The sequence below is a fragment of the Pseudophryne corroboree genome, chromosome 3 (genome assembly GCF_028390025.1).
Source record: "Pseudophryne corroboree isolate aPseCor3 chromosome 3, aPseCor3.hap2, whole genome shotgun sequence".
In the NCBI taxonomy this organism is placed as follows: Eukaryota; Metazoa; Chordata; class Amphibia; order Anura; family Myobatrachidae; genus Pseudophryne; species Pseudophryne corroboree.
In genome coordinates this window covers 340373173-340391315 of record NC_086446.1, presented here as the reverse complement: position 1 = coordinate 340391315, position 18143 = coordinate 340373173, and the positions used below count along the sequence as shown (strand labels likewise).

Sequence of the window (18143 nt, the reverse complement as noted above, 5' to 3'; positions counted from 1 at the left end):
GTGGGTGAAAAATGCATGCGTTCCCAAGCGGTTTCAGGGAGGGTGTGTGACGTCGGCTCCGGATTCGAACAGCCTGTTTGCATCGCACTGTAGGTGTAAGTCCTGGGCTACACACAGACCGGAAAAATCATTCGAAGGTGAGATGCAAACGGATTTGCAGCTGTCCGGCAGAATTTTTGCACGCCGTACACATGCATTCGCACGGGGCAGGTTTTCACTCTATCTGATCGCAAACTGCTGCAAGAATGCATAGCAGCGATCAGGTCTGAATCGGGCCCTTAGATTTATAGGATTGCTATTCACAATGAAACATACAAACAAACCCATTTTATTTTAAAATTGTTAGATGTACAGACAATACTGTCTCATGCTTATGAATGTACTCTGTCATCTTTTGTCCACTTGCTACCATTGCAAGGATGTTTTATTATATTAGTCCTATGCCATCCATACCCAAATCACCAATTGCTGTAGTCTGTGAACGCTTCGTGCAGCAATGTTTAACTGTTCTGTGGCGCACACTGTGTTATCAATTGCTCTGTTGCCTTTGCTGCAGGAATTGTAGACTTTTCCGTGAGGGACTGCAGCCTCTGAGCTGGTAATGTGGGTGGTGGCTTGGGACAGTGTTTAGTACCTCCTTCTGTCCAGTCAATGCGTATAGACATCTTTTTCACTGCCCGTCGAGATGTCCCACACTTACTATTTATAACTGCATTAAAGTTACAGCCACGGCCACAAGCCCTCGTTACATATGCTAGAAGATAGGGGTTGAAGACATCAGAAAAAAGATAAATGCAAAAGGTAAACGTTTTAAGACCTTTATCGTCATAATAAATATAGAGGTTAAAAAAAAAAGGGTCTTGATTCAGATGCAATAGCAGATACAATTTCATACGCAGTTTAGTGTACAAAAATATGCTAATGCTGCTGCTGCCGCCACCACCACATGGAAAGTAGTTAGACGTCCACCGGGGGCTTCGCTAATATCGGCAACTGCGTACACACACAGTGGTGGTTCCGTATCTTTCAACAGTCGACAATGAGTGACTCTTTGGTCATGTAGAATGGCCGCATGAACTGAGACACTGGTGTCACATTTTCTGCCTACGAAATGAAGGCAGAGACATGCCCTACACACTGTCGGGACAAGCCTTTGTTTTTTTGCCACAACTCCCCTTTGCTGTCTACAAAACTGCTTCCTGACAGTAATTTGCGATTCCTCACTGTGAGCATTCTCGCAAAAGTACCTTGGCATATGCACAGTAGGATCGGTTGATAATCGCTCCACTGCGTTAATATCAACATTGCGTCTGCATTTGAATCAAGCCCAATGTACCTTAAATAACTTGTGTTTTATATTATATACATACACATTATATATATATATATATATATATATATATATATATATATATATATATATATATACACACACACACATTGAGTATCCCTTATTCAAAATCCCACATTTCTCTGACGTCCTAGTGGATGCTGGGTACTCCGTAAGGACCATGGGGAATAGACGGGCTCCGCAGGAGACTGGGCACTCTAAAGAAAGATTTAGGTCTACCTGGTGTGCACTGGCTCCTCCCCCTATGACCCTCCTCCAAGCCTCAGTTAGATTTCTGTGCCCGGCCGAGCTGGATGCACACTAGGGGCTCTCCTGAGCTCCTAGGAAGAAAGTATATGTTAGGTTTTTTATTTTCAGTGAGACCTGCTGGCAACAGGCTCACTGCATCGAGGGACTAAGGGGAGAAGAAGCGAACCTACCTAAGTGGTGGTAGCTTGGGCTTCTTAGGCTACTGGACACCATTGGCTCCAGAGGGATCGAACACAGGACCCGACCTCGTCGTCCGTTCCCGGAGCCGCGCCGCCGTCCCCCTTACAGAGCCAGAAGCAAGAAGGTCCGGAAAATCGGCGGCTGAAGACTTCTGTCTTCTCCAAGGTAGCGCACAGCACTGCAGCTGTGCGCCATTGCTCCTCATGCACACCACACACTGCGGTCACTGATGGGTGCAGGGCGCTGGGGGGGGGACGCCCTGAGCAGCAATATTAACACCTTGGCTGGCGAACTGGCACCATATATAGCCCCAGGGGCTATATGGGTGCTTATTAACCCCTGCCAGAACTTTTACAATAGCGGGAGAAAGCCTGCCGAAAAAGGGGCGGAGCCATCTCCCTCAGCACACTGGCGCCATTTTTCCTTCACAGTTCCGCTGGAAGGAAGCTCCCTGGCTCTCCCCTGCAGTCCTGCACTACAGAAAAGGGTAAAAAAGAGAGGGGGGGCACAAATTAGGCGCAGTATAAATATATTATGCAGCTATAAGGGGAAAACACGTTTTTATAAGTGATATCCCTGTGATATATAGCGCTCTGGTGTGTGCTGGCATACTCTCCCTCTGTCTCCCCAAAGGGCTTTGTGGGGTCCTGTCCTCTGTAAGAGCATTCCCTGTGTGTCTGCTGTGTGTCGGTACTGCGGTGTCGACATGTATGAGGAGGAAAATGATGTGGAGGCGGAGCAAATGCCTGTGAATGTGATGTCACCCCCTGCGGGGTCGACACCTGTGTGGTTGGACTTATGGAAGGAATTGCGTGAAAGTGTCAACTCCTTACACAAAAGGTTTGACGACATAGGACAACCGGCTACACAGCTTGTGCCTGTTCCAGCGTCTCAAATGTCATCAGGGGCATTAAAACGCCCGCTACCTCAGGTGACAGATAGGCGTCGACACGGATACCGACTCCAGTGTCGACGATGATACTAGTGTACCCTCCAATAGGTCCACCCGTTACATGATTGAGGCAATGAAAAATGTTTTGCACATTTCTGATAATACCCCAGGTACCACAAAAAAGGGTATTATGTTTGGTGAGAATAAACTACCTGTAGTTTTTCCTACATCTGAGGAATTAAATGAGGTGTGTGTGAGGAAGCGTGGACTTCCCCCGATAAGAAATTGATAATTTCAAAACTGTTATTGGCAGCGTACCCTTTCCCGCTAGAGGATAGGTCACGTTGGGAAACACCCCCTAGGGTAGATAAGGTGCTGACACGCTTATCAAAGAAGGTGGCACTACCGTCTCCGGATACGGCTACCCTGAAGGAACCTGCTGATAGAAAGCAGGAAGCTACCCTAAAAGCTATTTACACACACACGGGCATTATATTGCGACCAGCGATTGCATCAGCTTGGATGTGCAGTGCTGCTGCTGCGTGGTCAGATTCCCTGTCGGATAATATTGATACCATGGATAGGGACAATATTTTGCTGACGATTGAGCATATAAAAGATGCAGTCTTATACATGCGTGATGCACAGAGGGATATTTGCCGGCTGGCATCAAGAATAAGCGCTATGTCCATTGCCGCCAGAAGGGGGTTATGGACTCGGCAATGGTCTGGCGATGCCGACTCTAAGCGGCACATGGAAGTTTTGCCCTATAAAGGGGTGGAACTGTTTGGGGATGGTCTTTCGGACCTCGTGTCCACAGCTACTGCTGGGAAATCGACCTTTTTGCCACAGGCTGCCCCACAGCAAAAGAAAGCACCGTATTATCAGGTACAGTCCTTTCGGCCCCAGAAAAGCAAGAGGGCTAGAGGCTCATCCTTTCTGCCGAGAGGTAAAGGTAGAGGAAAAAAGCTGCAACACGCAGCTAGTTCCCAAGAGCAGAAGTCCTCCCCCGCGTCCGGTAAGTCCACAGCATGACGCTGGGGCTGCGCAGGCGGACCCAGGGACGGTGGGGGCCCGGCTCAGGAATTTCAGCGCTCAGTGGGATCTCTCACAAGTGGAACCCTGGGTTTTTCAAGTAATATCTCAGGGGTAAAAGCTGGAATTCGAGACGTCTTCCCCCCCCGCCGTTTCCTAAAATCTGCCTTACCGGCAACTCCCTCTGCCAGGGAGGCGGTGTTGGTGGCTATTCAAAAACTGTATTCACAGCAAGTGATTGTCAAAGTACCCCTCCTTCAGCAAGGAAAGGGTTACTATTCCACAATGTTTGTGGTACCGAAACCGGACGGTTCGGTGAGACCCATCTTAAATCTAAAATCCTTGTACACTTATATCAAGAGGTTCAAGTTCAAGATGGAATCGCTCAGGGCGGTTATTGCGAGCCTGGACGAGGGGGATTACATGGTCTCCCTGGACATCAAGGATGCGTACCTCCATGTCCCCATTTACCCTCCTCACCAGGAGTACCTCAGATTTGTGGTACAGGACTGTCACTATCAGTTCCAGACGCTGCCGTTTGGGTTATCCACGGCACCGAGGGTCTTTACCAAGGTAATGGCCGAAATGATGATACTCCTTCGCAAGAAGGGAGTTTTAATTATCCCGTACTTGGACGATCTCCTGATAAAGGCGAGGTCCAAGGAACAGTTGGTAGTGGGGGTAGCGCTTTCTCGGGAAGTGCTACAACAGCACGGCTGGATTCTCAATATTCCAAAGTCACAGCTGGTCCCGACGACACGTCTTCTGTTCCTGGGAATGATTCTGGACACAGACCAGAAAAGAGTGTTTCTTCCAGTGGAAAAAGCCGAGGAGTTGTCATCTCTAGTCAGAGACATCCTAAAACCGGGACAGGTGTCGGTACATCAATGCACACGAGTCCTGGGAAAAATGGTAGCTTCGTACGAGGCGATTTCCATTCGGAAGGTTCCACGCAAGGACTTTCCAGTGGGACCTGTTGGACAAATGGTCGGGGTCCCATCTCCAGATGCAACAGCGAATAACCCTGTCGGCAAGGACCAGGGTGTCGCTGCTGTGGTGGCTGCAGAGGGCTCATCTACTAGAGGGCCGCAGATTCGGAATACAGGACTAGGTCCTGGTGACCACGGATGCCAGCCTTCGGGGCTGGGGTGCAGTCACACAGGGAAGAAATTTCCAAGGACTGTGGTCAAATCAGGAGATTTCGCTTCACATAAATATTCTGGAGCTAAGGGCCATTTACAATGCCCTAAGCCAAGCAGGGCCCCTGCTTCAGAACCGGCCGGTACTGATCCAATCAGACAACATCACGGCGGTCGCCCATGTAAACAGACAGGGCGGCACAAGAAGCAGGAGGGCAATGGCAGAAGTCACAAGGATTCTCCGATGGGCAGAGAATCATGTGTTAGCACTGACAGCAGTGTTCATTCCGGGAGTGGACAACTGGGAAGCAGACTTCCTCAGCAGGCACGACCTCCACCCAGGAGAATGGGGACTTCATCCAGAAGTCTTCCAGATGCTGGTAAACCGTTGGGAAAAACCACAGGTGGACATGATGGCGTCCCGCCTCAACAAAAAGCTAAAAAGATATTGCGCCAGGTCAAGGGACCCTCAAGCGATCGCTGTGGATGCTCTAGTGACACCATGGGTGTACCAGTCGGTTTATGTGTTTCCTCCTCTACCTCTCATACCCAAAGTACTGAGAATAATAAGAAAGCGAGGAGTGAGAACTATTCTCGTGGCTCCGGATTGGCCAAGAAGAGCTTGGTACCCGGAGCTTCAAGAGATGCTTGCAGAGGACCCTTGGCCTCTGCCGCTCAGACAAGACCTGCTGCAGCAGGGACCCTGTCTGTTCCAAGACTTACCGCGGCTGCGTTTGACGGCATGGCGGTTGAACGCCGGATCCTAAAGGAAAAAGGCATTCCGGAGGAAGTCATCCCTACCCTGATCAAGGCCAGGAAGGAGGTCACCGCAAAACATTATCACCGCATTTGGCGAAAATATGTTGCTTGGTGTGAGGCCAAGAAGGCCCCAACGGAGGAATTTCAACTGGGTCGATTCCTGCATTTCCTGCAAGCAGGTGTGACGTTGGGCCTCAAATTGGGGTCCGTTAAGGTCCAGATCTCGGCCCTGTCTATTTTCTTCCAGAAAGAACTGGCTTCCCTGCCTGAAGTTCAGACTTTTGTCAAGTGAGTTCTGCATATTCAGCCTCCTTTTGTGCCCCCAGTGGCACCTTGGGATCTCAATGTGGTTTTGGAGTTTCTGAAATCACATTGGTTTGAGCCACTTAAGACTGTGGATTTAAAATATCTCATGTGGAAAGTGGTTATGTTGTTGGCTCTGGCTTCGGCCAGACGTGTGTCAGAATTGGCGGCTTTGTCCTGTAAAAGCCCCTATCTGATTTTCCATATGGATAGGGCAGAGTTGAGGACTCGTCCTCAGTTTCTCCCAAAGGTGGTATCAGCTTTTCACTTGAACCAACCTATTGTGGTGCCTGCGGCTACTAGGGACTTGGAGGATTCCAAGTTTCTGGACGTAGTCAGGGCCCTGAAAATTTATATTTCCAGGACGGCTGGAGTCAGGAAAACTGACTCGCTGTTTATTTTATATGCACCCAACAAGCTGGGTGCACCTGCTTCTAAGCAGACTAATGCGCGCTGGATTTGTAGCGCTATTCAGCAGGCGCATTCTGCGGTGGGACTACCGCAGCCTAAACCTGTAAAAGCCCATTCCACAAGGAAGGTGGGCTCATCTTGGGCGGCTGCCCGAGAGGTCTCGGCTTTACAACTTTGCCGAGCTGCTACTTGGTCAGGGGCAAACACGTTTGCAAAATTTTATAAATTTGATACCCTGGCTGAGGAGGACCTGGAGTTCTCTCATTCGGTGCTGCAGAGTCATCCGCACTCTCCCGCCCGTTTGGGAGCTTTGGTATAATCCCCATGGTCCTTACGGAGTACCCAGCATCCACTAGGACGTCAGAGAAAATAAGATTTTACTCACCGGTAAATCTATTTCTCGTAGTCCGTAGTGGATGCTGGGCGCCCATCCCAAGTGCGGATTGTCTGCAATTCTTGTAAATAGTTATTGTTACAAAAATCGGGTTGTTATTGCGAGCCATCTGTTCAGAGGCTTCATTGTTATCATACTGTTAACCGGGGTTCCTATCACGAGTTATATGGTGTGATTGGTGTGGCTGGTATGAGTCTTACCCGGGATTCAAAATCCTTCCTTATTGTGTCAGCTCTTCCGGGCACAGTGTCCTAACTGAGGCTTGGAGGAGGGTCATAGGGGGAGGAGCCAGTGCACACCAGGTAGACCTAAATCTTTCTTTAGCGTGCCCAGTCTCCTGCGGAGCCCGTCTATTCCCCATGGTCCTTACGGAGTACCCAGCATCCACTACGGACTACGAGAAATAGATTTACCGGTGAGTAAAATCTTATTTTTTGTATCCCCTACTGAGCTAATGATATGTATGTAGAGATAGAGATTATATATATATATATATATATATATATATATATATATATATATATATATATATATATATAATCTTTAAATAATAAAATAAATAAATATATATATATATATATATATATATATATATATATATTATATATATATATATACACACACACACACACACACACACACACACACACACACACACACACACACACATAAGATTTTAAACCTACCGGTAAATCTATTTCTCCTAGTCCGTAGAGGATGCTGGGGACTCCGTAAGGACCATGGGGTATAGACGGGCTCCGCAGGAGATAGGGCACCTAAAAAGAACTTTGACTATGGGTGTGCACTGGCTCCTCCCTCTATGCCCCTCCTCCAGACCTCAGTTAGAGAACTGTACCCAGAGGAGATGGACAATACAAGGCAGGATTTAGCAATCCAAGGGCAAGATTCATACCAGCCCACACACCAATCATACCATGTAACCTGGAACATACATAACCAGTTAACAGTATGAACAAACGACAGTAACGGTCCAAGACCGATGTCAACTGTAACATAACCCTTATGTAAGCAACAACTATATACAAGTCTTGCAGAGTTTTCGCACTGGGACGGGCGCCCAGCATCCTCTACGGACTAGGAGAAATAGATTTACCGGTAGGTTTAAAATCTTATTTTCTCTTACGTCCTAGAGGATGCTGGGGACTCCGTAAGGACCATGGGGTTTATACCAAAGCATCCAATCGGGCGGGAGAGTGCGTATGACTCTGCAGCACCGACTGAGCAAACGCTAAGTCCTCATCAGCCAGGGTATCAAACTTGTAGAATTTAGCAAAAGTGTTTGACCCCGACCAAGTCGCCGCTCGGCAAAGTTGTAATGCCGAGACGCCTCAGGCAGCCGCCCAAGAAGAGCCCCCCTTTCTAGTGGAATGGGCCTTAACCAAATTTGGTACCGGCAATCCAGCCGTAGAGTGAGCCTGCTGAATCGTATTACAGATCCAGCGAGCAATAGTCTGCTTCGAAGCAGGAGCGCCAATCTTATTGGCCGCATACAGGACAAACAGAGCCTCTGTTTTCCTAATTCTAGCCGTCCTGGCTACATAAATTTTTAAGGCCCTGACTACGTCCAGGGATCTGGAATCCTCCAGGTCACTTGTAGCCACAGGCACCACAATAGGTTGATTCATATGGAACGAAGAAACCACTTTAGGCAAAAATTGCGGACGTGTCCTCAATTCAGCTTGATCCACATGAAAAATCAAGTAGGGGCTCTTGTGTGACAAAGCCGCCAATTCTGACACTCGCCTTGCTGATGCTAAGGCCAACAACATGACCACCTTCCAGGTAAGAAATTTCAACTCAACCTTGTTAAGCGGTTCAAACCAGTGTGATTTTAGGAACTGCAACACCACGTTCAAGTCCCATGGTGCCACTGGAGGCACAAAAGGGGGCTGGATGTGCAGCACTCCCTTTACAAACGTCTGGACTTCTGGAAGAGAAGCCAATTCCTTCTGAAAGAAAAATCGAGAGGGACGAAATCTGTACCTTAACAGAGCCTAATTTCAGGCCCATATCCACTCCTGTCTGTAGGAAGTGGAGAAAACGACCCAGATGAAAATCTTCCGTAGGTGCATTCTTGGTTTCACACCAAGACACATACTTTCGCCAGATACGGTGATAATGTTTTACCGTCACCTCCTTCCTAGCCTTTATTAAAGTAGGGATGACCTCTTCCGGAATCCTTTTTCGCTAGGATTCGGCGTTCAACCGCCATGCCGTCAAACGTAACCGCGGTAAGTCTTGAAATACACAGGGCCCCTGCTGCAACAGGTCTTCCCTCAGAGGAAGAGGCCAAGGATCTCCTGTGAGCATCTCTTGTAGATCCGAGTAGCAGGCCCATCGAGGCCAGTCTGGGACAACGAGTATCGTCTGTACTCTTCTTCGTCTTATGATCCTCAACACTTTTGTGATGAGAGGAAGCGGAGGAAACACGTAGACCGATTTGAACACCCACGGTGTTACCAGAGCGTCTACTGCTACTGCCTGAGGGTCCCGAGACCTGGCGCAATACCTCCGTAGTTTTTTGTTGAGGCGTGACGCCATCATGTCTATTTGAGGAGTTCCCCAAAGACGTGTTATGTCTGCAAAGACTTCTTGATGAAGTCCCCACTCTCCTGGATGGAGATCGTGTCTGCTGAGGAAGTCTGCTTCCCAGTTGTCCACTCCCGGAATGAAGACAGCCGACAGAGCGCTTACATGATTTTCCACCCAGCGAAGGATCCTTGTGGCTTCCGCCATCGCGACTCTGCTTCTTGTCCCGCCTTGGCGGTTCACATGAGCCACTGCTGTGACATTGTCTGATTGAATCAGAACCGGTAGGTCTCGAAGAAAACTCTCCGCTTGTCGAAGGCCGTTGTAAATGGCCCTGAGTTCCAACACATTGATGTGTAGACAGGACTCCTGGTCTGACCAAAGACCCTGAAAATTTTTTCCCTGTGTGACCGCTCCCCATCCTCTGAGGCTCGCGTCCGTGGTAACCAGGATCCAATCCTGAATTCCGAACCTGCGACCCTCCAGGAGGTGAGCACTTTGCAACCACCACAGGAGGGACACTCTGGTCCCTGGGGACAGAGTTATTTTCCAATGTAAGTGCAGATGGGACCCGGACCACTTGTCCAGAAGGTCCCATTGAAAAGTCCTTGCATGGAACCTTCCGAAGGGAATGGCCTCGTAGGCCGCCACCATTTTCCCCAGAACTCGAGTGCATTGGTGAACTGACACCCTTTTCGGTTTTAGCAGGTCTCTGACCATGTTCTGGATGTCTTGGCCTTTCTCTATTGGGAGGAAGACCCTCATTTGTTCCGTATCCAGTATCATACCTAGGAACGGTAGTCGAGTTGTCGGAATCAACTGTGACTTCGGTAGATTTAGAATCCAACCGTGTTGCTGGAGCACTCTCAGAGAGAGCGCCACACTGCTCAGCAATTTCTCCCTTGATCTCGCTTTTATCAGGAGATCGTCCAAGTATGGGATAATTGTGACTCCATACTTGCGCAGGACCACCATCATTTCCGCCATTATCTTGGTGAAAATCCTCGGGGCCGTGGAGAGTCCAAACGGCAACGTCTGAAATTGGTAATGACAATCCTGTACAGCGAATCTCAGGTATTCCTGATGGGGAGCATATATGGGGACATGAAGGTACGCATCCTTTATGTCCAGAGACACCATAAACTCCCCCTCCTCCATGTTGGCTATTATCACTCAGAGATTCCATTTTGAATTTGAATCTTTTTATGTACAGGTTTAGGGATTTCAGATTCAAAATAGGTCTGACCGAACCGTGCGGTTTCGGGACCACAAATAGGGTTGAGTAGTAACCTCTTCCCTGCTGGTGCAGGGGAACCTTGATTATCACTTGCAGCTAACACTACATCCCTTTCCGATGTGGAAGCTGGTAGGGCCGATTTGAAAAATCGGCGCGGGGGCATCTCCTCGAATTCCAATTTGTAACCCTGGGAAACTATTTCCAACACCCAGGGATTCAGGTCCGAACTGACCCAGGCCTGACTGAAAAGTCGAAGACGTGCCCCCATCGTGCGGACTCCCTCAGGGGAGCTCCAGCGTCATGCTGTGGGTTTTGGAGCAGCCGGGGAGGACTTTTGTTCCTGGGCACCTGCCGAAACAGGTGCTCTCTTGCCTCTGCCCTTACCTCAGGCGAGGAAAGAGGATCCCCGACCTCTTTTGGACTTGTGCGACCGAAAGGACTGCATCTGATAGGGTGTTACTTTCTTTTGCTGTTGGGGAATATATGGTATAAAATTTGATTTACCTGCTGTAGCTGTGGAAACCAGGTCCGTCAGCCCATCCCCAAACAATACATCCCCCTTATAGGGTAGTACTTCCATGTTTCTTGGAATCCGCATCACCCGTCCATTGGCGAGTCCATAAGGATCTTCTCGCTGAGACAGACATGGCATTGGCCCTAGAAGCTAGCAATCCAATGTCCCTTTGAGCATCCCTCATAAATAAGACTGCGTCTTTAATATGGGCTAGAGTTAGGAATATAGTATCCTTATCCATATTATCAAATTGATCTGTCAGCTCATCTGTCCAAGCTGCAGTTGCGCTACACACCCATGCCGACGCAATTGTCGGTCTTAGCACAGCACCCGTATGAGAATAAATACACTTTAAGGTAGTTTCTTGCCTGCGATCTTGTGTGACAAAGCCGCCAATTCTGACACTCGCCTTGCTGATGCTAAGGCCAACAACATGACCACCTTCCAGGTAAGAAATTTCAACTCAACCTTGTTAAGCGGTTCAAACCAGTGTGATTTTAGGAACTGCAACACCACGTTCAAGTCCCATGGTGCCACTGGAGGCACAAAAGGGGGCTGGATGTGCAGCACTCCCTTTACAAACGTCTGGACTTCTGGAAGAGAAGCCAATTCCTTCTGCGATCTGCAGGGTCCTTAAGGGCCGCTGTGTCAGGAGACGGTAGCGCCACCTTCTTGGACAAGCGCTTCAGGGCCTTGTCCACAGTGGGGGGTGATTCCCAAATCTCCCTGTCCTGCTTAGGGAAAGGGTATGCCATATAAATTCTTTTGGGGATCTGCGGTCTCTTATCCGGAGTCTCCCAAGCTTTTCCAAAGAATTCATTTAATTCATGAGATGTGGGAAAGTTAATAATCTGTTTCTTTTCCTTAAACATGTGTACCCTTGTGTCGGGGACCGAGGGTTCATCCACAATATGCAACACATCCCTTATTGCCACAATCATACACTGAATGGTTTTAGTCACCCTAGGGTGCAATTTTACTAAGTCATAGTCGACACGAATCAGAATCCGTGTCAGTAGTAGTGTCTTGTGTTAAGGGACGCTTTTGAGATCCCGACGGGTCCTGTGAGTCGGTCCAATCTGAGGATTGACCCCCTGATGTCCCCCCTAATTCAGCCTTATCAAGCCTTTTATGTAAAGATGCCACACTTGCATTCAACATATGCCACATGTCCATCCAATCCGGAGTCTGCACAACCGACGGGGACACACCACTCATTTGCTCCACCTCCTTGGAGAAGCCTTCCGCCTCAGACACGTCGACACACACGTACCGACACCCCACACACACACAGGGATTAACCTATAAGGGGACAAAACCCCAACCACGTCCTAAGGAGAGACAGAGAAAGAGTATGCCAGCACACACCAGCGCTTAAAAACACTGGAAAAAATATGTCCAGATAGCGCTTTTTTATATATATTATGCCAATTCCCACTCACTGCGTCGCTAATGTGCCCCCCTCCTCTATTTTCCAGCCTGTGAGTTCAGCAGGGGAGAGACCAGGGAGCCAGCGTTTTCCTCATGCAGCTTCTGTGGAGAAAATGGCGCTGGTTAGTGCTGAGGATCAAGCCCCGCCCACCCGACGGCGGGCTTCGGTCCCAGTGATTTTTCAATAAAATGGCGGGGGATCATAGATTTACTGTTACCGCAGTCTAATCCAACTGTATTTGTGCCAAAATGTGAGGTTTATTGCTGCCCAGGACGCCCCCCCCCCCTGCGCCCTGCACCCTTCAGTGCTGCTCTGTGTGTGTGTGTGTGTGTGTGTGTGTGTGTGTGTGTGTGTGTGTGTGTGTGTGTGTGTGTGTGTGTGTGAGACTGGGAGCAATGGCGCGCAGCTTACCGCTGCGCGCCTTACCTCATGAAGATCTGATGTCTTCTGCCGCCTAAGATGTCTTCTGCCTTCTCTATCCGGCTTCTATCTTTGGCATCTGTGAGGAGGACGGCGGCGCGGCTCCGGGACGAACCCCAGGTGAGACCTGTGTTTAGACTCCCTCTGGAGCTAATAGTGTCCAGTAGCCTTAGAAGCAGTGCCCAACTTGACAAGCCAGCTCTGCTTCCCTCTCCTCAGTCCCACGATGCAGGGAGCCTGTTGCCAACAGGACTCCCTGAAAATAAAAAACCTAACAAAATTCTTTTTCCACAGAAAACTCTGGAGAGCTCACTGCAGTGCACCCATTCTCATCTGGGCACAAGATCTAACTGAGGTCTGGAGGAGGGGCATAGAGGGAGGAGCCAGTGCACACCCATAGTCAAAGTTCTTTTTAGGTGCCCTATCTCCTGCGGAGCCTGTCTATACCCCATGGTCCTTACGGAGTCCCCAGCATCCTCTAGGACATAAGAGAAATAATATTTATGTCATGATCTCAGTAGGGGAACCACAAATTTGGGATTTTTAATTTTGGATAAGGGATACTCAACATGTATGTATGTATAAAAACAGGCATTATATGGGCTGCATGAATAGTTATAAGAAAGCAACCTATCAATTCAGCACAATTTACTATCTGGATATTGACTATGAAGTCTAACAGCAAACTGCTTGCTATTAGTGCATTAATAGATTTTGCAACATTTAGTTCATCAAATAAAATGGCCAACTCTGTAGTATAGTGTCTGGTACTCCTGGGTAATGCCACATTCTTTTCCTGAAACTAAATGACTTCGGGCAGAGGTGCTTCTCTATGTGTAATTAATGCAGGGGTATTTAAAGACAGTGCTTGTGTCGCTGGCTTGCAAACTTCCATGTAACAAATGCTTTGTACAAACTGCAGGTTAATGCAGAGGTTCCCAAACTGTGTGCTGTGGCTCCCTGGGGTGCCTCGGGACACTTGCAGGGGTGCCCTGGGTTGGTGGTCCAGGACCAATTCAAATTATTCATGGTCAATATAATAGGCAAAACCAGTGCTGGTGGCTGCCAGTCATAAAATATGTGGCCAAACAGAAGCAAATCTTGTCCCTCCCCACACAACTGACCCTAAGGATGACATATAAACGCGATCTACTTAATGTAATATTTCAAAATTTCTCAATAAGAAATTTTTGGCCTAGGGGTGCCGTGAAAAAAAATCTGATATTCTAGGGCGCCGTGATTCAAAAAAGTTTGGAAAGTACTGGGTTAATGGATAGGGATGGTGATCTTGCGCTAAATATAAATAATATAGCACACTTATAATTTGTGTTTTTAGACAGCAGAAGTGCGAGTAATAGTAGACATTATCAGTAAAGCCAAGAGAAATTACCTATAACTTTTACTTGTCTTCGTGTATATCAGACTTTAACCTTGGTGATTACTTGAGATTTTAATGGGGATATGTTAAAGATAACAAAGTCTCCAGCTCAATTCCTACTCTTCATACAGGAGAAATACATGTCTTTGAAATTGTACTTCACGTCCTTCCACCAAAAATCTAACTTGGTTTGAGAGACTTTAGCCCACAGTAGCAGAATGAAAAGCAGTCTGCAATAGGCAAAGACTAATTGGGCATCATATACTAACTGGGAATACAAGGCTTTATTTAGAAGCTAATAAAAATAAAAAAAAAGGTGGTCTAGCGCAAGTCTAAATTTCAGTATAAAAATAAAGATGCCTAGTATTTGTTTAATACATGCAAAAGCAGCCAGTGTTTACCCTACATGCAAAACTAATTAATGCATTTTCACCTCTACCATTGCAACAGGGTTTATTCCAGGAGCAAATTGCTCCCATTTTTTATTTGCTTCTAACAGTGAACCAGACCCACAGTTGGCACAATAGCACGGTCCTCACCTTTAATAGCTGTTACCACTGTGTCAGGCAGGCGTAGTGGTTTCTCCATGGTAGTGTTGTTATGAGCAATCCGCTGTCCTGTGGCTGAAGATCGAGCCAGAGTCTCCCGTGAGAAGAAGTAATCCAATAGCCGTCGAGTCATTAGTTTGGGCTTATCTGGAGGGATATGAGAGAGGTCTTCCAGTTGCTGGTAAGTGATATATACCCCAGACGCAGGCACCAACTCCAGTTTTGGACGTCCATTACTCTAAAAACCGAGAATTCCAAAAAATTTATTTCTGCAATTTCTGCTACAAGCATATTTTCTCCACTACATTATGTTACATACGCAGTTATAAATACACTGGGGTTCAGTATGATATACCGACGGTCATAATCCCGACAGTCATTGACCTACAGTCAAAATACCAACATTCATCATGCCGACATAGTCCGAATACCGCTGTTTAAAATGCCGACATGTCAAAATGTCGAAATCCCCCCCCCCCCCCCCCCCCCAATGTCGACATAGGTCAACATGGACACCGTTTAAGTGACTGAAGGCACGCAACAAATATATAGGGACGTGGCTTCATAAGGAATGGGCTCGCTGCGCTCGGCACACTATTATATTCCCCCTCCAGGTCCACTGGGATGGTAAAATATGACCAGGTCACGTCAGCATAATGAATGTCGGTGTTTTGACTGTCAATGGATGTCAGGATTACGACAGTCAGTAAATCAGCTGCTACCCATACACTGAGTAGTGTTGGGATGCACTATGAAATTATATATACCTCTATAGGTGATGCCCATGCAGGGGTACCATCTGGCAATGTTTCCTGTAGAGGCTCCTCCCACAACACACATGATTCTGGTAGTGTGTTCTCTCCACCATCGTCCATTTTCATCCAATACTGGAAGCCACTTGTTACCCCAGAAACTCGCAGCATTCCTTCTGGGGGAGAGCTGGTCACTTCTGCTGGTGCGTTTGTACGGTCTGCATCTGAGACAGTGGGGGACGCTGGGAGCGAAATGGTTTCTACGGGTGTGAGTTTACTTTCACTCGATGGAAGGGGTGTAGAAAAGGATTGTGGAGGGAAGATCTGTAGAAACAAAAAGTAAATGATAATTATTATTTGAGAGACTGAAAATACTGATAAACCATATCAATGGTGTATAATATTTGCAACAAAGCAAGAGGTTGTGAATTTATTTAATCAATCCAATTACCTGTGAATTGGAATTTGTTTCCAGAAATCCTGCCAGGTTCCGTAGGAAGGAGATGTTGCTATCATTGACAACTGGTGAGACAAAACACGCAGCAGAAGGCGGCTTAGTGAAAACTTGGAATTTGTGTATAACTTTGTAGCAAGTTGTAAACATTGAAACAAAAATAGTTTTCATATTTGTCCATGCAAAGTGTTGGGATTTATTCCCAAACTGTCTACTTTAGGAATGATGTAACAGTGATACATGGCAGCAGCATCTTGTAAAAGAAATTATATCCGTATTTTCCAGATCCACATATATAACTGAGTAGGAAAAGAAAATGTAAAACTAAATACAAAATGCTTGTGTTACAATGCCGCAGACCAAAATATAATTCCTCTTTTAAATGTCCAAATTAACTCTTCTGGACCATAGTGTATTCTACACCTTATACACAACTATCATTTTTTTCCTTGATAATTAGGATGTGATTATTACAAAAGGCCAACATTATGAGATAGTGAACGCTCAAAGGGGGAATTCAATTGAGATCGCCGCCTGATCACTTGTCTAAAGTGACGGGAGATTGCAGGGGCGATATTCAATTGATGGCCGTTATCGTGTTCATTAGTGTCGGGTTTAGCTGCATACAGCAGCTAAACCCGACTAATGGGTGCGATTGCGAAAAGCTTAGTTTGAGAAATCCACGTGGGTCACTTTTCTCACATTTCAGATTGCCAGCACGAAGGGCTGCGAGCTGAAATGTCTCCCCGCAGCTCAGGACGCCCAAATGGAGCAACAATATAATTGCTCTATTGGACGCCATCTAGATGTTGCCACGGGGAGAAACAATTGAATTTCCCACATAGTTTGATGGCTGAAATGTTTGAAGACTCCTCACCCACACAGTGGCCATCTGATCCCAGAAGTTTACCACTTTCTTTTGTGGCACTTGTTTCACTATGAGATAATGAATCATTCTGCTCTTCCAAAGTTTGAACTTGTCTTCTTAATTCTTGATTCTCTTGCTCAAGTTCCTGTATCCTCCATTCTTTTACTTTGGCTATTTCATCTCGAGAAGCCAAGATCTGGTGCAGTTCTGTAACCTGTGCCTCCAGCTCCTGAACCAACTTTGCATAAAGTGCTGTTACCCGACTCCCAGGACGAGTAGCCCAGTAGTGTTCTCCCGATACACCAGGACCTTCAACAAGGCCTGTGTCTCTGCTGGAGATTCTTGTGTCATGTTCACCACTTCTCTGGCTCTCATGCAAGGTGGCATTTTGTTGCCGAGGAATTATGGGAGAGCATAGAGGACCATTCAAGGCTCTCTGACGTTTCCTGGGGGAAAAGTCCTCATTGGACCTCTGCAGAACTGAAGTGGACAAACATCTGTAACATACAAATAGAAAATATTACTATGAATGGTGACCACTCTGAAAGCAACCTTAAAGATTCTACTTTTGGTTCACCTGGGTGTCTGTATTGTCTGACTGAGTCCGTCTTGTGAACACTTTATGATTGCACCATTAGGTGTACCATCTGACTTGTCTTGTCTACATTCAGGCTCTGCACACCTGTCCATCTGCTTGGCTATGATTGGCCTTGCCAAGGATCTGCAAGCAACACCTTATGATTACTGCTGTGGACAGTGAACCACACATAAATCACATGCTAGGATCCACATACTCTAAAAAACACATTCTGCTGTTGAATGCAAAACCCAGTCATAATATTGTTTTTGCCATTGGTTATATGCACCAACAAGAATATGGACACGGACATTGGACAATTAGCATGAAACCCAGGGAAGAGGTATCTGTAACCCCAGCATTACCTAGATTGGCTGCTGGTCATGTGACCTTAGATTAGGGCAGCCGGGGTCAATTCTGGGATTCCGCATTCCCGGCCCATAGCTTTGTTCGTGCCATAGCATCCCCGCCGGTCTGCGCCCCCTGATCTCTTCTCCCGATCTCCCCGCCGGTGCTCACCTCCATGTGACTGTTTACGTCGCCCTATGTTTCCGGATCTTTAGCTCCACCCCTTTTGGGTTATAGCTCGCTTATGATTGGTTGCTCCGTAATATAGCTACAAAGCGGAACGGTGGAGAGCATCTAGGGCCGCCCATTCCTCCGTTGCTATTGGTTGTCTTCTCTCATTAACTCCGCCTAC

The 18143-nt window shown here is 47.3% G+C and overlaps 1 protein-coding gene across 2 annotated transcripts; it reads right to left on the bottom strand.

Annotated features, from left to right (window-relative positions):
- Window positions 1–312: 312 nt before the first annotated feature.
- LOC135055493 (uncharacterized) lies at window positions 313–18065 on the bottom strand. Of its 2 annotated transcripts, none has more exons than XM_063959631.1 (7): window positions 17963–18065; window positions 17444–17587; window positions 16876–17363; window positions 15996–16066; window positions 15560–15868; window positions 14784–15030; window positions 313–754 (listed from the first exon to the last, which is right to left on the bottom strand). In XM_063959631.1, the coding sequence occupies exons 2-7, from the start codon at window positions 17554–17556 to the stop codon at window positions 501–503; spliced, it is 1482 nt and encodes a 493-aa protein (XP_063815701.1). In that variant the 5' UTR covers window positions 17557–17587; window positions 17963–18065; the 3' UTR covers window positions 313–500. The 2 variants fall into 2 exon arrangements, with proteins under 2 accessions (XP_063815701.1, XP_063815700.1); XM_063959630.1 differs by having other exon boundaries at window positions 17809–18013.
- Between the last annotated feature and the right edge of the window lie 78 nt (window positions 18066–18143).